This window comes from Grampus griseus (assembly GCF_964374135.1).
Source record: "Grampus griseus genome assembly, chromosome: 7".
Taxonomy (NCBI): Eukaryota; Metazoa; Chordata; class Mammalia; order Artiodactyla; family Delphinidae; genus Grampus; species Grampus griseus.
This window is the reverse complement of record NC_139001.1, coordinates 52,070,900-52,096,318: the sequence shown is the minus strand read 5'-3', so window position 1 is coordinate 52,096,318 and position 25,419 is coordinate 52,070,900. Positions and strand designations below refer to the sequence as shown.

Below are 25,419 nucleotides of genomic sequence, written 5' to 3'. Positions count from 1 at the left end.
AAAAGGCAAAATGGTGTATCCACTTTGACTAATAGTTTGGCAATTTGTTGTTATAAACGTACACTTACCGTATGACTCATTGTTCAGTTTCAATTGTGCCCGCGCCCCCCACCCCCCGCCAAAGGTATGTTTAAGTCCTAACCCTCAGTACCTCAGAATGTGACCTCATTTAGAAATAGGGTCATTGTAGCTTAATATAAGGTCTTACTTGAGTAGGGATTTCTTAATCCAGTATGACCTGTGTTCTCCCAAGAAGAGGAGAGAGACAAGGAGGATACAGAGGGGAGAGATGGACTGCTGAGGATTACAGGCACTAACATCAACTAAGAAAAAGACATGGAGCAGGTTCTTTCCTAGAAGCTTCAAGAGAGCATGGCCCTACCAATACCTTGATTTCATACTTCTAGCCTCCAGAACTGGAAGAGAATAAATTTCTGTTGTTTAAGCCACTCAGTTTGTGATTCTTTGTTATGGCAGCTCTAGGAAACGAATACACCCGCCAATACCACTTACAGGCATTTACTTAAGGGAAATGAAAACATGTTTTTACAGAGATGTACTTTGAATATTTACAGCAGTTGTAGTCCTAATAGTCAAAAGCTGAAAATAATCCAGTGTCTACAGACTGGATGAGTGAATAAAAATTGTGATATATCTGTGTAGTAGAATGAACTACTGATACATGCCATCACATGAATGAGTCTAAAGGGATTAGGCTAAATGAATGAACCCAGTCTCAAAGTTCTGCTTACTCTATATGCTTACTCTGCTTACTCTACTGATATGACATTCTAGAAGAGGAAAAACTGTGATGGCAGAAAGCAGATCAGTAGTTCTTAGGGGATAGGGGTGGGGAGAGGAGATTAACTGCAAGGGACATGAGGAAACTCTTGGGGTAGTGGAAATGTTCTGTATGATGATTGTGGTGATGTTACAGAACTATATATACTTGTTGCAACTTAACCAGTTGTCCGCTTCAAAATGGTGAATTTTATTATAAATTATAACTCAACAAAGCTGATTAAAACATGTAAAAAGGAATGTAATAAGTGGTCGCATTGAGTTTATAATGAATATGCTTTTAGGTTGAACGAAAAAACATTTAAAGATTGTACGAGTCGTACTTTTGGCCACCATAAAATTTGTGATAATGGTGTCAATTGTAGAATCAAAAAATGCTGTATTTCGATAACTTAGGAGTGAAGAATTGTGTACTCTAGAAAAGGATTCTGGTGATGGTGAGGACACTGATGTCAAGGAGCTGAATAAAATTTTAATGAAACATGAGTAGAGAAAAGCATTATTTGCAAGTTAATTTCTTATTTTATTGGGTGATTTTAAATATCTCAAAACTAGTGAATATTTTAAATGGCTGACTGTTTGCTTGAGATTCCTAAAAATTGATGTAATTAGATTGGAGGGAAAAAACTTTTTTTTCTCTTTGTACTGGGAAAATGGTGGATTGCCTTATATTCAGGCATGCATAGAGCCTTCTGTTCTACACAGTTAAGCAGAGTTCATACATCCTCCTTCATCCTTCCATGGGACATTGAACTGTCTATAGTTCTGCACATGCTACACTGTGTTGCAACCATTCTGTAAATTTAGTTATGTGGCATTTTATTTATCTTTTTTATCCATACCACGGTCTACAGTGCCTGATTTCTGATGTACCTAAAATAAAAAATTGGTGGATAGGACAAAAAATATTTTTATAAAGAATCAGTCTTGTGCCATGATGCCTTTTATCATGCTTGACATTTACTCAACAAGCATTTTATTAAATGTTATGTGGAAAGCATTATACTAGCTGCTTTGGGACATATAAAAATGCTATAACATCTAAACTTCTAAGGTTAGAAGAAATTGTAATCTCTATTTAGTGTAAAGTATAATATAAAGGATGAGGGTGAGTAATCACTAGAGCTTTCAGGTGTATCATAAGTTAAAATACTGGAAAAACTGTTTAGCCTGATGACAAAGGAGATCACTTTTCAGCACCTATAATATTCAAAGTAATCATAGTTTAAATGTCATTTAACAAAACAGTTCCTGGGATTTTTATAAAAGTGTTCTCCTTACTGTCGTATTGTTAGGTTGATCCAAAGAGTTGGACTGTGCAGTAGATGAAATAGGCTTTACCTTGGAAGAACGGGAGACTCGAATTTTCACGAGCAGCCTCTTCGTGTTTCCTCGGGTGCTTCAGCACATTTCCTTTTCTCTAAAGAAGTTCAGTGAAGAGTAGTGCTTCAAAGATTCACTGACATTTTTTTTTTCCTTTTTAAAGTAGATTTTAGAGTGTTTAATAGCACTTGAGACAAAGCCCTTTACCTCTCCTCACAGGGGCACTGAACAGTAATGCAAGCTTAGTATGAAATATATTTTATGTACTAATGGCTAAAATGGATGTCAGGGTTTTCTGTGAGTGCCGTGAAACAAAAGGATTCTTAATACTGCAAATTGTGATAAGGTTTTGTCAAATAGAACTATATTCATTCCATGGCTGGTGCTTTCACTCGGTGGATTGAATGACAACCAAGACTTGGACACGAGGCAACGTAGTCTAGAAGAGCATTGGAGTGTGAAGCAGACTTCCTCTCTCATCTGGGCAGACCTTAGCACTATTGACTTAGTACTGTAATGGTGCCTATGCCTTAGGCAATAGAAAGCAATTGGAAATGAGAAAATATTTGTGAAACCTTCTGTTAATATCTGTCAAAACTAAGAAATTAATACTGGTAAATTACTACTAACTGAACTGCAGGCTTTATTCAGATTTTATTGTTTTTTTCACTAATATTCTCTTTTTGGTTCCAGGATCCATTCCAGGATACCATATTGCATTTAGTTGTCATGTATCTTTGGTCTAACACATCAGTTTTCAAGAACATTTTAAGTTTTCCAGATGTTTGAAAATTAATGTTTGACTTGTCTTGGGAAACAGAATATGTACTGAGCATCACTCAGTCTTGTCCTGTTAACTCAAGGCTGTTATTGTGTAACATGTTACTATTCGGTGCCTTCAGGGGTTGTTTACATGTTTCATGTTTTCTGCCTTGACCTCAAGCTGCTGTGCTCTTCTTCTGGTTGCCCCTCCATCTGTGTAACCTAACTAAAAAACCAAACAGCAGTGTGTATTAAATTAGTTCAGAAGGAGGGAGAAGTCACTTTAGTATTAGGGAGGGCTTTCTATTTATTAATTAATTCCAATAAAGTATATTGAAAGAGACAGTGATGATCATGGAGGTGGGAGAAATGGCATGAGCAAAAACATGAGGAATTTTTCCAAGGATTCCAGAGGATTTCTAAGCCTTCCCAATACAGTTAGTTTGCTACTTCCATTCTTGTGTCATAAGAACGATTGCTTAAAAGGGCTTGTTGAATGATTGGATATGGGGCCGGGAGAAGAAGGAAGCTTAAAACTCAAGTCTGTATAACTTGAACAATAAGTGAAAGTGCTATTTTTTTAATAACATTTATTTTCTGATTATAAAAGTATAATTATTATAGAATATTTGATAGGAATCAAAAGCAAAAAATATACATAATAAAAATCAACTATGATTTCAGTATAGACATAACCACTGTTAATGTTTCCATCTATCCTCTTTAAAGTATGATATATATACATATTTTTTACACTTTGATTACTACTAATACAGTGTTGTGACCTTTTTGCACATTAATCTGGTATCAGCATTTTCCAGTGTCAGTAAATCTTCAGAATCTTGATTTTTAGTGACTACATTCTAGTTCATTGAAAACCACGTCATTTAACTATTACCATTTTGTTGGACATTTGAGTCTCATTGTTAATTTACTTTGAGCCTCCTTGTACAAAAATCTTTATCCACATCTCTGTTTATTCTCTTAGGACAGCTTCTTGGAAGTGGGATTACTTGATCAAATGGCTCTTGAGACATGTAGCTAACCTTTAAAAAGTTATACTCCTCTCTCCTCCCATCAGTAATGTGTGAGCATGACTGTTCCTCCCACACTTTCGCTATCAAGTACTATAATTTTGGTCTTTAGAAGGGCCGGGTTTTATTTTGAAGATTATTTTGACCTTGTTGAGTTTGAGGTGACAGTTGGACAGATAAGTATAACATTCAGTAAGTAGTGCTTGAAGAAGCAGAGTGATAAATGCAAAATATGCATACTACAATTAAAGATTTAGAAACCATCTATATGTAGTTCATGTGAAATAAGTTATCTCTAAGCAATAAATATATATAGTGTGTGTAATGATATCTGTGGTATATATAACAAAAAGTAGGGTAGTTAAAGACTGATGAACTTTAGGGCAAACCCAGATAGTAAGAGATGGAAGTGGGGAAAAAAAGGGTCTTTCAAGGTGATAGAGAATGCAGGGTTAACATCAGTAGGAGGTTGTGTTAAGGTCTTACCCTAAGGAGTATTTTAGCTTACAGTGCAGCAACTGCTTTTCTAATTTCACATTTCTAACCTGGTTTCAATATTCCAGTGTTATGCCAATAGAACTGTTTTATGGCACATAGATTAATATATTTTTGATCTTCTTAGTGAACCTTATTGCTGTTTTATATTCTTTTAGATGGTATTACTAAAGACCTCAAATGGTAGTTGCAGGTCTGAAACTGTTCAGGTCTGTTTTAAAAGTATTTTATAGCACGGTGGTCATAATAATATCTAGTGATGTTACTGATTAATGTTCTAGACTTAATGATACATGTTAAATGCAAAATATACTATTTTAAATAGTATTTTGCCCATCTCTAATTGCTCTACTCGGTATTTATGATTTTAAGTCTGCTTCTGTTTATAATCAGAGAGGGAGGGAAAAGGCAAGAAAGCAGAGAACAGCAAGAGCAAGGATCTTAAACTATCATAAAACATTTTACTTTTTAGAGACAAATGTATAGGCAAAATTATTTGTGCCTTATATGAGTAAGAATATTTTTGAGACATTTTCTCATTTGACAAATTTTTTTTTTCAAGTTGTTGTATTCTGCTGCTTATCATTGTAGCTTTTTGAGGTGGTGATAGGGAAGTTGTCCAGGGAGGCTGGTATCCCCCTGGCTGAGCCCAACCAGAGTAGCATTACCTTCATAAATTCACTATAATCCAAAGATGATAATGAATTTTGGCAAGAAGTTATCGTAGCCTGTTAACATCTGTCTGTACAATAAGAGTAACAGTTACACAGCCTAGATAATTATTTCATATCTGAGAATTAGAATATTTTCTTGTGTTTCTATTCTGTCATTTCCCATTCTTCTGCATGTCAGATCTCCTACTCCCCCAAGTTGTTTTGAATCTTGGCTGCACTTTATATCACCTGATGAGTTTTTAAATCTCTCTAAGCTCAGATCACACAGCACACTCCCACACTGATAAAATCAGAATCTCTCAGGGCTACAGCCTAGGAATCAGTAATTTTTAGAGCTCCGTGGGTGATTCCACTTGGAAGCCAGAGTTGCAACCCCTGGTTTCAGCTGTAGTAATACCATCAGTGAACTTAGTAGTTATCTTTTTTTTTTTAATATTTATTTATTTGACTGTGCCGGGTCTTAGTTGCGGCATACGGGATCTTTAGTTGCGGCAACTTAGTAGTTCTTAAGAGGGTTGCTTATTAAAATCACCTGGGAGTTTTTCTCCACACTGTTCCTTCCCTCCCTCTCCCCCTATTACTGGAGTGAACCAGTGTCAACTGACAGGAGTATAACCCACTCCTTAGATGTGTTAGGACAAAAAAAACAAAGGATCAGTTTGTTAAGTACTCTTTTTCCTATACCCTTTTTGGGAGATGTTCCGCTTATGTAAGTAACTTTGCATTTATCCAGTATTATTTCATGTTAATAATTTTGTGGTGTTTGTTTAGTATTTGTATAATCTCTGTGAGGGCAGAGGTCATGTCTATTCTGTTCATCACTATTTTCAGTACCTAACAGTGCCCAGCATATAGTGGTTACTCAGTAAATGTTACAAAAATGAATCATTAGCCCTGACTTTTGGGAGTATGTCACTTACAGTTTTATATCTATATGTACTATCTATATTATAAAGCTTTATAATTACATTATCTGCTAAGGAAAAAGATCTTCCATAAAACAGAACATAAACAGGAAATAGATTTATTTAATTTTGAAAGGTTTTTGCGGGTCAGGGATTCAGCGTGGATTATTAAGTTTTGAACAAAGATGCGGCACACAACACAATTCATACTTGGCTCTCAAATCAAACTTCAAAACAAAACATATAGAAAAACTAAAAAAAACAACAGGTACTTTTAGAGTTTGTGCTTAGTTTACGCTTCATGATAAACTAGACTAGAGCTTGGTACATTTATCAGCTTGTTAGTTGTATTTTACCCAGTCATACTCTGTCTTAAAGTAGAAGGTGGTAAATTAAAATGACATGATCCTGTCAAATATGGTTGACTTGTGAGACAGATTTACAATGCATTGGCAAAATGGCTTAAATTTTGGATGAGCTCTAGACTTTATAATGTGCAAAGAATGGGGGAAAGGGTGCTACCTAAGATATCTAAAAGCTGTTATTAAATCTTTGTTATTCCAGAATTAGGAAATCTCTAGTGCCAGAGTGCTAGCATTGAGGATAACATAGCATATCATACAAATTCACTCTGCCTATTTAAAAACCTTTATGGTTTAGATTTTCTCCTGTGGCCTTACTGCTTTACTCACTGGGTTTTCAGTTGTTTTTTTCCCACCCACCCCCCCCTTACTTTTTAAATTAAGAAACAAGTAAAAAAAATACTTTTTTTATACATAATGAACAATTCAGAATAGAATAGAAGAGAGTATACAGTGAAAAGTAGGTTTTCTTTCTACTGTAGAGAACTATTCTTAGAGGAAACCACTATTACCATTTTCTTGTGTATCTTTCCAGAAAGAGTCTGTTTATATTGCCAGCATACACATGCAGATAGCTTTTCATATCCACTGTTCTGTACCTTCCTTTTTCTTTCTGTTTCTTCTTTTTTGTTCCCCCACCAACCCCATTTAACATATGTCTTAGAGATCTTTCCAAATTACTTTTTTATTTTCCTCACAGTGAACTGGTATGATCCCCATGTCCTTACCAGATGAAGTCTTCCTTAGTCTATAACATCCTTTTCAAACCCAGCTTTCCCCCATATCTCTTCATGTAATTAATCTCTCCTCTGCTTTGCTCCCATTTATTTTTTTTTTTGTCCCTCTATTACACACCTGTCACAGGTCTGCCATATATTATCATGACTTACGTGTGGTTCTCTCATCCCAGGTGTCATCTCCTCATCTCACTCTGTATTCTTTCCACAGTCTGGCTCATCCCATCTGCAGGACTTTAGTTACCACCTGTGTACCAAGATCTCCCAAATTTATATTTACAGCCCCCCTCCCCCACCACACACACACGTCATTGACATATTTATTTCTTGTGTATCTCAAAGGCAGCTTAATCCTAGTGTGTCCAAAACCAGCTCCCTTTTCATTGTCTGTATCTTAGTAAAAGGTATCTGTATCCATCTCAGTTGTACAGTCTGGAAAACTATGAACTATTCTTGATATTTCCTTCTCCCTCACCTCCCATATTCCAAAAACGTAAGTTTCGTTGATTTTTTACTTCCTAAATCCCTCTCAAATCCATCCTCTTCCCTTTATCTCTGATATTACCTTAGTCCAGTCTGCCATAATCTTTACCTGAATTATCACAGTAGTCCACTGACATAGCCTCTCTGGTCCTCTTCCAGACCATTTTCCACACAGCAATATAAGGAATGTTTTCAAAATGTAAATATTAGTGTGACCCCCTTCCCTGCTTAAGATATTTTGATGTCTCCCTGTTGCTTTTAGGATAAAGACAAGATGTTTATTTAATATAGCCTAACAGGGTCCTGCACGGGTATTTGTTACTAATTCCCTCTTCAGTTCATCTCTTACCGCACCCCACCCCCCAGTTCTCTTTGAGTCTCTACCACACTAGACTTAGCTTCCAGGCGCTGCCATTCACCTTGCTCCTTACTGCCTCAGGGCATTTTCATATGCTGTTCAGTCTTCCCCAGCTCTTCCCTTCTACCTTCTCCTAGTTAACTCCCACTTAGAGTTTCAAATATCATCTCAAACATTGGTGAACTCTGTGAATCCTCCCTGAACTTCCTGACTAGGTCACATCTTCCTGTCACTCAGCAAAGTACGTATACCTCTCCTCTGTAGCACATTTTCTGCTGCATTTGTGTGTGTGCTAGCATTTGACTAATCACTATCTACCCAGGTAGGCAGTAAGCTCCCTGAAGGCAGTGGCCTTTATATCTTTAGTTTCCTGCACAGGTGCTCAGCACAAAATAGTAGACACTCATATCTTTAATGAATAAATGAATGAATTTGTTTCTGTTTTCTCCATTGACTCGTCTTGTGGAAAGTATGCAAAATTTTGCAAAGGCTCAAATACATATTTCAGGTTCAAAGTGAATCCATATGCTCAACAAGGCACAGTATGGCTTAATAAGCAACATGTACCACAGACTTCCTAAGGCCTTAAGTGTACCAGAAAGAGGTCACTCTGAGGGCGTGGAATGGGAAGATAATTGTGAACTGCTAGCAGATTTCTAGGTCTATTTTGTAGTTAGTGGAATTATTTGCCTGTATTGTTTCCTAAGCCATTTCCCCTCTCCCATTGTCTTATATTTCCCTAATAAATGGTGATCTCCTAATTACTTTCAACCTAGAGAAATAAAACTTTTCCCAAAGCAGTCAGGAATAGACCTGTTCACTTATAAAACAATTGAAGTTTGGAAAGAAAGAATAAAGATATGGTTAAGATTGTATTCTCTCTAGATAGGCTGACTGTGTCTGCCTACCTATTAGCCATGAGAATTTAGGGGAAGCTATTTAACTGCTGTGAGCCTTGGTTTTCTCATCTGGGAAGCTGGTAGGTTACAGTATCTATCTCATAGTATTACTGTGAGGATTAAATGAGATATACAGCATTTAATGTAGTGACTCCTGGCAACGTACAAATGCTCAGTCAGTGCACATGGTTGCTGCTGTTGCTGCAGCTGCTGTTCTTGTTGGGACACATTTTCCCAGTACAAAGGTGGTTTAGTCTAGTTCACACATACCTTCTCCCCCCACTCCACCTTCCTGTGTCACAGGGAAGGTAGGACTCTATAGGCTTCAGCCAAGAGACAGTAGAAGGCACTAGGAGGAGAAAGGGTGGTGGGTGTCTGCATTAGCGATTTGGAGGGGAGGATAGGTACTCCTGATGTCTCCATTAGTAAAAGAAAAGTCTGGATCTTCACATACATGGTACCTCACTTAAAGTTATGGGGGAAATGGTTTAAATTGACTTGTGAGCCAGCATTGAAACCACCATTTATATTACTGTGGTTAAAATGTGATCCGGAGTTCCAAATTACCTGATTTTAAAACACATTATTGTGTTTCAAACTCTTTCTATAAACCAGCACTTAAAGAAACAGTACTTTTTGCTTTAATATGGAAACATTTACTTGTTCTAAACTTCATTTGTATTTTTTTAAATTAATAAACGTTATTTTTAGAGCAGTTTTAGCTTCACAGCAAAATTGAGCAGAAAGTACAGAGTACCCATGTACCTGCTGTCCCACATGCACAGCCTCTTCTCTACCAACATCTCACACCACACCAGTACATCTGCTACCATTGATGAACCTGCATTTGACACGCTGTTATCACTCAGTGTCTTTAGTTTACATTAGGGTTCACTCTTGGTATTCTGCGTCCTGTGGGTTTGGATGAATGTATAATGACATGTATCCACCATGGTAGTATCATACAGAATAGTTACACTGTCCTAGAGATCCTGTATGTTCTGCCTGTTCATCCCATCCTCCCCATTAAACCCTAGCCACCATTCATCTTTCTACAATCTCTGTAGTTTTGACTTCCAAGAATGTCATATAGTTGGAATCATACAGTATGTATGATTCAGATTGGCTTCTAGTAATATGCATTTACGTTTCCTCCATGTCTTTTAATGCCTTGGTAGCTTATTTATTTGAAGGGCTGAATAATGTTCCACCATCTGAATGTACCATTTTATCCATTCGCTTACTGAAGGAGATCTTGTTTGCTTCAAAGTTTGGACCATTATGGATAAAGCTACTATAAGCATTTGTGAGTAGGTTTTTGTATAGACATAAGTTTTCAATTCATTAAGTACCTAGGTGCACAGTTGCTGGATTGTATGGTAGGAGTATGTTTAGTTTTGTAAGAAGCCGTCAAACTATCTTCCAGAGCAGCTCTGCCATTTTGCATTCCCACCAACAATGAATGAGAGTTTTGTTGCTCCACATTCTCACCAGTATTTGGTGTTGTCAGTGTTTTGGATTTTGGCCATTCATATAGGTGTGTAGTGACATCTTGCTGTTTTAATTTGGAGTTCCCTAATGATGTTTTAGTCCCTTTGGACTGCTCTCACAAGAATACTATGGACTGAGTGACTGGTAAACAACAGAAATGTATTTCTCACAGTTCTGGAAGCTGGGAAGTTCCAGATTTGGTGCCTGATGAGGATCTGCTTCATGACTCGTGGATGGCTGTCTTCTCACTGTGTCCTTCCATAGCAGGAGGAGCAAGGGAACTCTGGGGGTCCCTTTTATAAGGGCACTCACTAACGCCGTTCCTGGGGGCTGCATTCTCAGGACCTAATTCCCTCGCATAGCCACCGCCCCCCCCCCCACACACATACCACCACGTCGGAGGTTGGAATTTCAACATGAACTTTGGGGGTGGATGGGAGACAACTCACAAACACTCAGTCCGCACCAAAATGTGATGTTGGACATCTATTAATATGTTCTTTTGCCATCTGTGTATCTTCTTTGGTGCAGTATCTTTGTTCATGTCTTTTGTCCATTTTTTAATTAGGTCATTCATTTTTTCTTTGCGTTCTAAGGGTTCTTTGTGTATCTTGGATAACAGTCCTAATCAGATGTGTTGTTTGCAGATATTTTCTCCTAGTCTGTGACTTGTCTTCTCATTCTGTTGATGTTGTCTTTTGCAGAGCAGAATATTTTAATTTTAGTGAAGTCCAGCTTATCGATTATTTCTTTCCTGTATTGTGTCTTTGGTACTGTATCTGAAAGGCGTCACCATACCCAAGGGCAACTAAGTTTTCTCCTATATTATCTTCTAGGAGTTTTGTAGTTTTACATTTTATATTAGGCCTGTGATCCAGCTTCAGTTTATGTTCGTGAAGGGTGTAAAGTCTGTGTCTAAATTTCATTTTTTTAACATATGGGTGTCCAGTTGTTGTAGCACCATTTTTTGAAAAGACTGTCTTTGCTCTATTGTATTGCCTTTGCTCCTTTGTCAAAGATCACTTGACTTTATTTATGTGGGTCTATTTCTGGCCTCTCTGTTTTGTCCCATTGATCTATTCGTCTATTCTTTTGCCAGTACCACACTGTCTTGATTACTGTTGCTGTATAGTAAGTCTTGAGTTGGATACTGGCAGTCCTCTGACTTTGTTCTCCTTCAATATTGAGTTGGCTATTCTGGATCTTTTTCTCTCCATATAAACTTTCTAATCAGTTTGTTGATATCCACAAAATAATTGGCTGGGATTTTGATGCGTTTGCATTGAATCTGTAGATGGGAAGAACTGACATCTTGACAGTATTGAGTTTTCTTACCCATGAACATATAGTATTCTCCATTTATTTAGTTCTTCTTTGATTTTATTTGTATTTTAACAGATTCTATACTAATATATAGTATTTTAAAATTTAGTCATGGTGGATAAGGTCTGTTGAAGTTATACCAATATGGCATCTTAGTTCAAGCTCTTTCATTTCTGTAGCTGTAAAATTAAACCCACGCTTAAATAAGAACTTTGTATTAGTACTTTTTTTTTAAATGCACACTACACACACGGGTATATTTATTTTAACAATTTAATGGTTTAGGACGGAACACTCACCAGTACACCACTTTTCATAGTTATGTCCGTCTTAAGTCAGACATCTGTTATATTCTTTTCTCCTTGAATTTAATTCAGCTCTTCTTAAGATCGCCATAGGGATAAAAACCATACAGATTTTAGTGTAAATCTTTGCATTTGGCTTAGTATGAGATTTAAAAATTGTATAAAAAAGCATTGTGTTAAGAAAAGGATATTTGTAAAAGGGAATCTGTTATTAAATTAAATAAGCATTTGAGAGTTCTTGTGGGGAATCACTCCAGTGCTGTAAAAGGCTAGTGTTTATGACCCTTGCAGTAACAGTAATTGCTGAACGAATATTCAAGTGATGAGAAAATGGATTTTGCTAAGATCAGTCCTCTTGCTGCTAATGTTTAAAATATTGTTACTCATTAACAATAAGAGCAGCTAGTAACAGAAAATTCCCAGGTGCAAGTTTGTCACTCTATCTAAACTTTCTGCCTGCCTTTTACTTTTGTTTGTTTTGTGCAGAAGATATAATAGCTTATGGGAAACATGGTATTTAAAGGGAGGAAAGTAATGTTTGCAGGGGAAAAACAGTAAAATAAAATACTACTCTTTTTCTTAGTGGTATTTAAACAAAAATTTACGTCCTCAATTCTGAAATTTAACAATTGATCTTTCTATTTGGCATTAGCAAAATATTGAGGTTGCAGTAAACAAAGTCCCTGTTAACTTTGTCTCTGCTTTTTTCTAATTTGACTCAGAACTGGAATGAATGTTACTTCTGCTGTATCAGTGAAGTAAATTACTAAGTAAATGAACCCTTTCTTATGAAATTAGTACATGTTTACCCCACTATCTGAAAGTAGAGTGTCCCTATAAAACCTTTTGTAAGCCTAAATGATGTAAAGGAAGAAGCAGTTACCTTAGGACACATCTTGCTAATGGCTGCACAAAATAAATCGAGATAAAGCACAGATGCTTACAGACACAGTTCAAAGCTATGGAGGCTTGATGCTGAGATGCTGAGTGTAGTTCCAGGGGAAGGAGCTTGGTGGTGCCGCTCTCCCTGTCTCTAAAATGTTCACTGCAGAACAGACTGAACGCTGTTTTTGCTTTTCACCTGTTTTTGTAAAAGCGAAAATCTTCTTTGGATCTCTTTTGGTTGGTGAAAACAGGTACTAATGTAAGTCTTTCGTAAGAGCAAAGAGCATAAAGGGAATTTTTTAAAAGCAGGGGATACCCATTTAAGGAAAAGTTCCCTTTCTGCTTCCCCCTTTCCTCTGCCATTAAACATGCTCTATGACAGGGGTCCCCAACCCCCGGGATCTAATGCCTGATGAACTGAGGTGGAACTAATGTAATAATAGTAGATGTAAAGTGCACAATAAATGTAATGTGCTTGAATCATCCTGAAACCATCCCCCCTACCCCTGGTCCTTGGAAAAATCGTCTTCCACGCAAACGGTCCCTGGTGCCAAAAAGGTTGGGGCCCACTGCTCCATGAGATCTCTCTTTCCTCTCCCCTTGGGCAGATCCCACAACTCTTTAGTCACTTTGAGTTATTAAAATACATCTGATTTTCAGGGCATAAAAAGCCCATTTCACCGTAAGTTGAAGAGCCTGGTCCACATCTTGCAGCCTCATGGAGCTTCCATTTCTAGTGGGAGACGGACAGTAATAAGCAAGATAAATAGATAAAATATATGTTAGAGAGTGATAGATGCTATGGAGAAAAAATAGAAAGGCGGGTGAAATGTGTGGAGACTGTGACATTTTAGACAGAGTGGCCAAGAAAGGCCTCACTGAGAAGGTGGCTTTTGAGCCAAGAAAGACCTGTAGAAGGTAGTGGCGCAAACCATGTGGGTATCTTGAGGAAGAGCATTCCAGGCAGAGACACTGGTGCGGAGACCCTGAGGTGGAAATGTACATTTTAGTTGGAGAAACAGGTTGCTGTAGCCAGTTGAGCGAGGAAAGGAGGAGCAGATAAGAAGGATGGTGGTGGTGATGGGCCTTATAGGTCAGAAGACTTTGACTTTAACACAGAATAAGGAGGTAAGCCGTTGGAGGGTTTTGACCAGAGTCCCGTGATCTGATTTACTTATCGCTCTGCCTGGTTGTCATTGAGAATAGAATACTGTGGTGGGGCTTAGGGTCTCAAGTGGAAGCAAGGAGGCTGTTATAATTAACCAGACAGAGAATGCTGGTGTTTTCAATTATGGTTGAGGTGGTAGGAGTAGGGAGAAGTAGTAGAATTTGAGGTATGTTTTGAAGATAAAACCAGTGGAATTTACAGGAGGTGGGATAGAAAGAGTGTTGTCAAGGGTGAGGTCTAGGTGTTTGCCCGGAGGAACTAAAATAATAAAGAGTTGCCATTAGCTGAATTAGGGAAGCTTGTAAGAGGAATTGTAATATCTGGGATTCAGTTTGGGGCATGTTAAACTTTTCAAAATTACTGGATACAAAATATTAGATTTCAAAATAAAGAGTGTTTAGTAGGCATTTAGATGTATAGCTCTGGAATTTAGTATAGAAATGTAGGCTAGAGATACAGGTTTGTAGTTTCAGAGCTTACTGATGCTATTGGAAGCCGTAAAACTGCAGGAGATCAACGAAAGAGTAGATGTAGTTAGAAAGGAGAAGAGGTTTAAGGACTGAGCTCTGGAGGATTGGCAATATTTAGAGGTTAGGGAGATAAGGAACGGCAATAGTGATTGAGAAGGAGAAGCCAAGAAAGTTAGGAGGAAAACCAGTAAGTATGTTATTCTAGCAACAAAGCAGAGAAAGTGTATCAAGGAGGAAGAAGTGACCAACTGTGTCAAATGTTGCTGGGCCAGTCAAATAAGATGAAGATTGAGAAATGAGCGTCGAGTCTAGTGATGAGGTCACTGGTGACCTTGGATGAGGGCTGTTTCAGTGGAGTGGCGGCGGGAGTTAAGAGCCTGTTAGAGGTAATTGAAATGAGAGCTGGAAGGGGTAAAGGAATCGTGGTTAGTTTTTAAATAAAGATTGGGGAAGTGGCGCTTGTAGCATTCTTGTGGGCATGATTCACCAGAGAGGGAAAAATAGATGATCCAGGATGGAGTGTAGAATTGCTGGAGTGTTGTCCTTTTGGAAAAGAAAAAGAGAGAAGATTGAGAACTAGTGAAAAGGTGTGGCTAGCACCTATCTTGAGATTGTCAGCATTTAGCACCCATTTTCTACTCAGCTGTGAAGCCTCAGTGGCAGGTCAATTACTAGCCTATAAAATGTTACGTTTGAATTAGGGTGGAGTCAGTCGTGCCTCCAGCACACCCACACACCCCCTCCTTACTGCCCCCAGCCCCCCATCTTGATTTGTGAGAAGGAAAATGGGGGCTCTTATTCCAGACAAGGCAGCCAGCAAGAGCTGGATTTTTAGCCCTAACTCACCTTAGGCTGGGTTCCTTAGAACACAGCCAGAAGCTGCAACCCTACTAGGTCTACTCCAAAACAGTAGGGAAAGTCACATTTCGTATCCTGCTGCAATAACCATATCCTTAGTGTCTTGTAGCAGAATAGCATAACTGAGAAGACAGCAAATTTAAGAACCAAGAACTTGGTGTGGGAATTCCAGCTCTTCTACCAACTGGCAGAGCAGAGTTAAAATGGATCGCTTACTTTCTGTGAATTGGTTTCTTCAAGTGTAAAAGGAGGGGTTTGGCTTCAACCAGATCCTTTTCATGCTGAAATTCCGTGATTCATTAAAATATAGTAATCCCCAGCCATCTGAAGCATAACATAGTTCTTCTGCCAAGAACCAAAGAATATCACCGAGGAAATTTGGTTTCTTTGGAGAATTGCTCTCCTTGGGTTCCTACCCAAGTAAGTGTTTGCAAAACTTGACTGGAGATTAAATTACACATAGTAGCACTGAAATTATAAGAGGAAATACAAATATAGCAAAACTATTGAAGTCAATAGAGATTTATTCAGACTTTGTCCAAATTCTCTGAGTATTTTGTAGCTGTGGGACATACAGAAAGTTATTTAACTCTCAACTTTAGTTTCCTCATCTAAAAATAGGAATGTAATAATAGTACCTACTCCATAGATTTGTAAGGAGAATTAAATGAGATATACACTGTGGTGCTTTGACAAATGCTTGGCTTATTATGGAGTAAACCTTAGCTGCTGCTGTTACCATCGTCATCATCTTTATTATCATCAGTGTGTGACATGTGTAGTTTAAAACATTTTAGTATAGCAGCTGTACTATAAAAGTCTCATACTATAATTTAGTTTTATAACGATTACGTTGAGTCATCAAGGGAAAAATTAACTTAGAAAAGGAAATGCCATTGAATCAGTTTAAACTTCTTTTTTTAAACAAAATTCATACTTCATTTTGTATGCTTTTAGTTACAGTGAAAATTCCCTTGAGGAATATACCTGATTCTCAGATGATGACAGAACAATGAGCCATTACTGTAATTAGTTCCAGTTGCTGTGTATACTTAAAACTTAGAAAATAGTATTTTTCAAAAGTGTATTTTCCCTAAATAGGCCATAAAAGTAAGATTTTATAGTTCATATATATCTGCCTTAAAAACAGGTTTTTGAAACATCCTGTAAACATTTTGATTATATCGTCAAGTTTTCTCCACCCTTTCTGTATGAACTGTTGTCAGAGTGATTATTGATAGCATCGCCTACTTAATGTTTACAGTCTGCAGTGTATGTTTTACAGAATTAATAAGCTATAGTTAAATCATTTAATGTATACCTGAATGTCCTATTGTAGTTAGTGTGGTTGCTTTATCAGTGCTGGTTTGCACTTATTTTAAATCAAACATGCAGATCATTTATAAACTGATGGTCATTTTAAAAGAAGAAAAGCTTTATACATAACAGTGCAGAAAGTCAAGTTAGTCTATAGTGTAAAGGTTAGAGAAAAATGGAAGTCTGTAAGGTAAATTTGAAAAGGGTTTAAGGGGTATTGGAGTGTCTTCCTAACAAATAACTGTGAGTTTAGACTTTATTTGAATTATCTCTCATTGTAGTTTATAAATGAAATGATGGTGTTGAACACAATGTAATGTACTTGGGGTTTAGTAGCACCAAGCACTCAGACAGACCTTGAACAACATTCCCACTAAAAGGAACCAGGACTCCTTGAAGAAATGGCAGATTCCAAGGATGGGAGCCTGGAACATATCGTTAGGCCAGAAAGTAAGGAAGTGTTCAAAAAAATGATGGTGGCCTATCACAAGGATACAGGGTCATTTTGAAGGTGTTCCCAGTGGCCAAATCTGGGGTGATTTGAGTGTCAAAATAATTAAATTCAGTAAGAATTCTAAATCATTAGGAAAAAAGATAGGAATCCATGAGACCTCACCAATAATACACATACATATTCATAGAATCAGGAGAAGAGAGGGCTCAGGGGCCAGCTGGTAAATGTGGAGGAAATGCTGACGTTGGAAAATTATGATTTTATCACTATCATAGTAAGGTGTAGTTTAGCCAAGAATCACAAGTCGATGTTAAATCTAGGGGAGAAATTCTGATGAAGAGTGTGGGTATTTGCAAAGGTTGCTTATTGGTTGCAGTAGGAAAATTGGACAGCACTTGATCTGGATAGTGAAAATTAACATCACCAGTGTGCCTCTGGATGTGACACCCTGAGGAGAACACGGCATCACTTACATTCTCTTCTAGCCAGGACTGAAATACCTGCATCTAATCACAAGGAAACATCAGACGAGTTCCAAATGATGAGCATTCTATTAAAAGAAAAACTGTATTCTTCAAAAATATTAATATTATAGAAGGCAAAGGAAGGCTAAAAGGCTCTATATTAAAGGAAACTAAAGGCACAGGATATATAGATGGTTGATCCCAAGACTGGGATCTTGTATCTGGAGGAAAATTAAGATTCTTTTCTAAGGCGTAATTGGTTCAGTTGACAACATTATTTTGCAGATTGTAGGTATTGTATAGATTTTACTTTTACTGAAATTGTAGCTATATTGCAGTTGTATTAGAAAATGCACACTGAAATATTTATGGGGAAAGGGCCATGATACATTCAACTTACTCTCAAATGGTTCAGAAAAAAAGCACTTTGTGTGTGTGTGTTGTGTATGTGTGTGTGGTTTTTTTTTTTAGGAGGAGGAGATGCAGAGGGAGAGAGAGGGAGTTGATAAAGCAAATGAGCAAAATGAGATTCTGGATAAAGTTATACAGGTGTTCTTTGTTTTTGTGATTTTTCTGTAAGTTAGAAATATTTCCAAATATGTTTATACACACATGCATGCACAAGTTGGTTGAGACTTATTTCTTTTATACTTATCTCTTATTGTTCTAGGTTGCTAATTTACCTTTGATACTTAATTGGTTTAAGATGTTAAGTTCATTGATCACAGATATACACATTGATTTTTAATTTCTTTTAAATAGTGCTGGGCCTAAAGGAGATAACATTTATGAATGGAGATCGACTATACTTGGTCCACCAGGTTCTGTATATGAAGGTGGTGTGTTTTTTCTGGATATCACATTTTCATCTGATTATCCATTTAAGCCACCAAAGGTAAGAACCTAGAATTGCATTCTTTAATACTTATCCTTTTCCACAGTCAGTTTATTCTAGGGGATGGATGCAGTTATTTTTATTTGTTTTTCATGGATTATACACAAACTCTCATGTAACCAAGGATTTTAAAACTAGAAGTAATTGATTTGTGTCTTTTACAAATAACTTTGTAATCAGCAGAGAGTTTGTTAATTGTAAATAAAAGTATGCCACTTTGCCCATCAGTAAGCACATAAATTTTAGATTTATGATATGAGAAAAAGTATCTTATGAACCTTGCTTAAGAAACCTGTTGGGATAAAAAGTAAATTTGTCTGACAGCTTCCGGAAAGAAGAGTTAAGTAACTTGAATCTTGTGTTAAATACCCTATCTTTATAGATGAGCAAAGACTAGAAACCTATAGCAAAGAAGAGAGAACTAGTACTATTTAATAGACTTATTTTGTGCTCTCTGTAAGTATGATGCATTAATGGGAGTGAGGGCGGCTGGGTGACGTAGGCCTCCTGTTGTCTCTGAATGTGAATTAGGTGGATAACAGCGAGAAGGGTTGAGTTGTGTCTTGTGATCACTGGCAATTATTTTTCAAGTCTTAAACATAACAGTTATTTGATTAGCTTCCACCTCTGACTTCTCCCAATAAAATAGTCAAGCCAGCAGTTTTTACCATCAGTATTAAGCCTGAGAATAATTATGCTGTAGTTAGGAAGACTTCTGACATGTCAGGGAGAAGTGTTATCAAGCCCTTAACTGTCAACCTAGTTCCTTATGTTCCCTTCACTATTTAAAATATATGTAGCGATTTAATGCCTGCCTCACGTGCACGTGTGTTGTTATGTGTGTGTGTGTAAAAATAAAGGATTTTTTTTTTTAAAGAAGGCAGATCGGTTCTCCCTTATCTAACGAGGTAACAACAGTTCCACCTAGTGGTATTTACCTCAAATTGCAGATACCAAGTTTCCCTATCACCTAGAGGTATTGGCTCTCAACTACAGCTGTCAGTTTTTGAGTGCTTTACTTTGTGGTCCCATCAGAACCTAAGATCTTTAAATGATTGTCTTATTTAATGTTCTCGGGTATGTCGAGTATCTCTTGCTAGATCAATCAAAGAAAGGGACAAAACCCTCATGTTAACAATACTGCAGATTGTATTCACATTCAAAATGACACATGTTAAAAGCCAATATATCATTAACTATTCAGTTTGCCTTCAGTGCTTAAGTTTTCTGTATTACAGCAAACAAAACCTTAGCAAAATAGCACATGACTGTATTTATAGTGAGGCTTATTTCTACTTACATCATTTTTCATATTGGAAATTGGTTTTAACGTGGTAGCAAAATTAGAAAAAAGTTTGCAAGATTTTAGTTTTTATGAAATTTTTATACATGAGGGAAACTTTGTTAAAGGAAGAGACATTTTTCTTAGAATCTTTTAATGGAAAATAGAGATTGACTAGCATACTTCTGTATATGATTTGTCATAATTATTTTGGTTAATATGGCTATTAATTTAGCATGTTAATTTTTTTGCTAAAGTCTCAATATTTTTATTTTCTAACCCTTTAATGTTGATTCCTTCCTCTTCCCTAAGATATCTTATGCAGTATTATGAAGCATTCTTCAGATCTATAGTTGGACAAGTGAAAAAGAAATAAGACTTCTGCTGTTATCTTGGTTTAGGTATAATTATTTCTCTACAGTTCTGCTTATTTTTGAAGTTCAGATAAGGTGTTGAACTTCTTGAAGAATAATAGAAATTTAATTCTCTTCTGTTCATTGATTGTTAGAAGCTGAAAGGAATCAGAGTATTAATTGTGTTTGTAAGCCATGCGTATCTATTGAGTAGTCAGCTGTCAATGATATGAACATACGTTATTCCCATATTCTGGAGCAGGGCTGCCTAATAGAAATATAATGCAAGCTACATGTGTAATTTTTTATAGAAACAGTGAAATTAATTTTAATAATATTGTACTTAATCCAGTGTATCCAAAAATATCGTTGTTTCAACATGTAATCAATAGAAGCATCATTAACGCCATATTTTACATTCTGTTTGATATTGTCTTTGAAATCTGGTATGTATTTTACACTTTTAGCCCATCTTAATTCTTATAACCACACTTTAAGAGCTCTGTGTAACTAGTATGTACTGTGTTAGAACAGTTCTAGAGTTATATACAGTAGTCCCTCCTTATCCTCAGGAGGTATGTTCCAGGACCCTCAGTGGATTCTTGAAACCACAGATAGTACTGAACCCTATATGATGCTATTTTTCCGATGCATAAATGCCTATGATAAAGTTTAATTTATAAATTAGGCACAGTAAGAAATTAACAATAACTAATAATAAAGTTAGAGCGGTTATAACAATATACTGTAATAAAAGTTATGTGATTGTGGTCTCTCTCTGTCTCAAAATATCTTGTACAAACTTAATGCCTCTTCCATCGTAACTAAGCACTTATGCCTGTAGCGTTTTCAGCTTGAGGTACAACAGCAAAACTAGCACAAGTGTTTTTATCCTTTTACAATTTCATGGATAGAAGACTCATTCTTACCACAGATCTTAGCAACCTCAGTGTAGAATTTTTTTTCCTTCCCTTATTAAGTCAAAAACTTTCACCTTTTCACTTAAAGCAAGAATTTTAGAGCTTCTCTTTGGCAGATCTCAGTTGCCAGCATCACTACTCTTGAGCTTTGGGGCCATTATCAAATAAAGTAGGGTGACTTGAACACAAGCCCTGCGATACTGCAGCAGTTGAACTGATAGCCAAGATGCTACTTAGTAGACTGACTGGGCAGGATTATGCTGGACACCCAGGCAGGGTAGATCAGGACAGTGCAAGATTTCATCATGCTACTCAAAATAGCACAAAATTTTAAACTTATGAATTGTTTATTTCTGGAATTTTCCATTTAATATTTTTGGACCCCAGTTGACCTCAGGGGTCCAAAACTGAAACCATGGAAAGCAAAAGTTGGATAAAATGAGTACTACTGTGGTCTCTTTCTCCTCCTTCCCCACTACACCAGTGGTTTCTTTCTTGTTTTTAATTATGCGTCCTTATCAGAAATACACTTTTGAGTGCTTTAAACATTTTCTTCCCAGACTCCACTTGGGAGGTCACAGTACATTGCTAGTTCCAAGGGATCAGGAACTGTCTTTTTTCTTTGCAACTCCAAATTAAGAATTAACCACCCAATTTGTGTTTGTGTTTGTTTGAAACTGGTGTTTGTTTCTATGGTTTATTCTCTTTTTTCACATATCTCAAGGATCTAATAGTTTCCTTTATTCAGTAGCTTAAGACCTTACTTGTTTCATTTTACTGTCTCAGTCTAACAAGACAGTGAGCCATTTGTGGAAATGAAAGTCTGAGAAATAGAAAGGCTGGTGATTTCACCAACCTTCTCCAGTATTTTCTGACACATGGCAAGAGATTAGCTAAGTTGGTGACCTTTTTCTACTAAGAAACTAACGTAACTTTAGTTTTATGTTTAAAAAAATTCTTCACTAGTTTCTCTTACCTTTGGCACCAAAACGTTTCTGTTCTCCCTCACTTCCTGTCTTTAAATAGTGGTGTATGAGTGCATGCCCACACATACATTCATAGAATTACCGTATCATTTGTTTAAACAATTCAGCGACTCATTTGGTTTAAAAGCAATATAGTTCCAGCTATACTGGGTAAAAACAATTTCTTTGAACTGAATTAAATAAAACCATTTAATTTTGCTATTACTTAAACCTAGTGTTTGTTAGCTCTTCGATGAAATTATATGCTGTTTGCTATGATCTGTGATATGTTCCACTTCATTTTTGCTAGTGAGAGTTTTAGTTGGTAATAAAGCTTTTTATTTTCTTTCTGTCTTTAATGTCACTGCCCTTAGGTTACTTTCCGCACCAGAATCTATCACTGCAACATCAATAGTCAGGGAGTCATCTGCCTGGACATCCTTAAAGACAACTGGAGTCCTGCTTTGACTATTTCAAAGGTTTTGCTGTCAATTTGTTCTCTTTTGACAGACTGCAACCCTGGTAAGCAGATTTTTATTAACACATACAGTGAGGCTACAAAAACTGCATTTTTTTTCAGTTTAAAGTGAATTTGAGAAGTAAATGCTGTTGGTAGAAAGATCAGCATAAAACACTTTTTGAGGAAATTATCAATGCCATTTCAATTAGAATAGACCAGAAGTTTCACCATAACTTCCTTTAATTTGTTAATGGCATACTACCCTATAATTATTTTCTGCCTGTCATTGGTGACTCTCTGTTTTCTAAATTAATGGAGTTGTACAAACCACTTTTGACGCGAGTAAAGTAATGTTTCTTACACCACTGCCACCTTCTCTTGCTCCTCCATGCTGCCATGTGCTTTAACGCAGCCTCTCAGTAATGAAGGGCTTCTTGTTCTCCCTTCCTTTTCGGATTATGGTTGGTTGTATTAAATGTGGTAATAGTCGATATTAAAATGACAGCCGATGAGAGAGTTAGACTAGATTATGATTATAAGAACTCAGAGGTAAAGTCATTAGTGCATAATCTGTAAGAAATGCCTAACAGCCACACATGATCTTTAATGTGGGTAGCTGACTTGAAAAAATAATGTTTACACCTGGGATTTCACATATGCTCTCTTACTAAGTGGTCATTTTTTTAAAGAAGTTGGCTTATTTTTCCTAAATATTTAATCAATCACCAAAGGTTATTACTGTTATATTAGGCCTAGCAGTTATACATATACCCAAAATACAGATTGATAGATAGATAGATAGGTAGGTAGATAGATAGAATGATATATAGAAGGATATTCATTGTGGCATCTTTTATTAAAGCAAAAGATTGTAAATAACCTACATATCCATTAATAGAGGATGTAGCTTAACGAGGTAGCTCTATGTGAATGGATAGAGAAAACTCTCTAAGATATATTAAGTAAAAAAGCAAGGCACTGAAAAAAAAACACACATGCGTAACAATATTCTAAATGCTTATAAATGTGTATAATGTCTCTGGGTAGAAATGCTGTGAACAGGTATAAATTATTTGCCAGGAAGAGAAACTTCTGAGTAGTTGGAGTCAGGAGGGAAGAAAGCTTTACGTTTTACTGGCTGTTGTTTGGTGTACTTCAAATGTTGTACATAGTACATAGTACACCTTTTTTGAAAAATAAATTCAAAATAAAATTTACATCTCAGATTCAATTTCTCACTCAGTACTGTTTAAAGCAAAATGGCAAGTAAGCTTTCAAATGGAGGTAAGGGTAATGATTTAAGTCGTGTTATTGTACAGAATGAAGGAAATATTTCATTCTGAATCTGAGTTTGGAAAAATTAATTTTTAAATATCTGTAGAAAAACAAATACAATCATCTAGCACACTTTTATTGTTCAATAAAATGCTGAGTGAAAAATAGTTTTTGTATATTAAAGGCATACACATTTTTAAAAATCAGATTTATTAACTCAACATTTATTTTTTAAAGAGGTTTTTCTAATTTAATATTAAAATATAAAGATGATTATGTTACTTTAAACATTTTTCTTCTGAGAAATTAGCCATTATATATCAAGTTGCTGCTGAAATATCAGCATTTCAGTTCAGTAGACTATTAGAACTGAACCTTTAAGACACCATATAATATCTTTTAATGTTCTTTCCACTTTTCCAGCGGATCCTCTGGTTGGAAGCATAGCCACTCAGTATTTGACCAACAGAGCAGAACATGACAGGATAGCCAGACAGTGGACCAAGCGATATGCAACATAATTCACATAATTTGTATGCAGTGTGAAGGAGCAGAAGGCATCTTCTCACTGTGCTGCAAATCTTTATAGCCTTTACAATACGGACTTCTGTGTATATGTTATACTGATTCTACTCTCTGCTTTTATCCTTTGGAGACTGGGAGACTCCCCAAAAAGGTAAATGCTATCAAGAGTAGAACTTTGTAGCTGTAGATTAGTTACGTTTAAAACGCCTACTTGCAAGTCTTGCTTCTTTGGGATATCAAAGTGTATTTTGTGATGTACTAAGGATACTGGTCCTGAAGTCTACCAAATATTATAGTGCATTTTAGCCTAATTCATTATCTGTATGAAGTTATAATAGTAGCCGTAGATGACTAGGAATTACGTCATTTGTATTAAACCCAGATCTATCTCTGAGTATGTGGTTCATGCTGTTGTGAAAAATGTTTTACCTTTTACCTTTGTCAGTTTGTATCGAGAGGATTTCCTTTTACCCTTTGTAGCTCAGAGAGCACCTGATGTATCATCTCAAACACAATAAACATGCTCCTGAAGGCATAGTTTCCTGTCGTAATATTTTAAGTCAGTCTTGTTAGAAGGTGTGTCTGAGATGATTGTTGATGAGATAAAAATGTGAATATGAAGATTAACTACAGAGGACTAGTATAAATAAATCATTTATTAAATTGAAAACATTTGAAATCGTATAAATGTGTAGAATTTTTTTCCTTTAAGTCCTAATGAGAGAATACATGAGTTTAAATATACAAAACTGCATTTTTTAACCATTGGTCTCAAAAAAACATAAAGCTCTACTTTGATAATATGATATTTGAGCCAAAAATAACATGAAATCCTGGCTTACAAGATTTTGTTTCCAGAATGATGACTTCTGTCCACCATTGGGCAGCATTGTCAAATAACTTTAATCTGGTAGCCCTTCTGTGTCTTTCATGCATTTTTGACTTCTAATCCTGTTCTTGAATTTTCATGGTATTTTTGGTGTGCGTTACCATTCTTACTATGCACTTGTCCAACAGATATAGGCAGAGACAGAGATGAACATAGAAACCCTTGTCTGCCCTGAAGGTAGACTAGAACTCTGGATTACTGTGCAGTTGTGGCATTATTTCTCAGTTGAAAGAATAGGGAATTTTAAGGGTTTAATAGGTTATATGAATTCCTTCTTTCTAGTTACA

General features: G+C 36.4%; 1 protein-coding gene across 3 annotated transcripts in view; it reads left to right on the top strand.

The window, feature by feature from the left end:
• The window catches only part of UBE2E3 (ubiquitin conjugating enzyme E2 E3), an 88,832-nt gene extending 64,052 nt beyond the window's left edge, over positions 1-24,780 (top strand). For all 3 annotated transcript variants that reach the window (XM_082658144.1, XM_082658142.1, XM_082658143.1), the window contains exons 4-6: positions 18,331-18,463; positions 22,358-22,505; positions 24,142-24,780. In XM_082658144.1, the coding sequence (XP_082514270.1) occupies positions 18,331-18,463; positions 22,358-22,505; positions 24,142-24,239 (379 nt within the window). In that variant the 3' untranslated portion in view covers positions 24,240-24,780. The remainder of the gene's footprint in view (positions 1-18,330; positions 18,464-22,357; positions 22,506-24,141) is intronic.
• Positions 24,781-25,419: the final 639 nt, after the last annotated feature.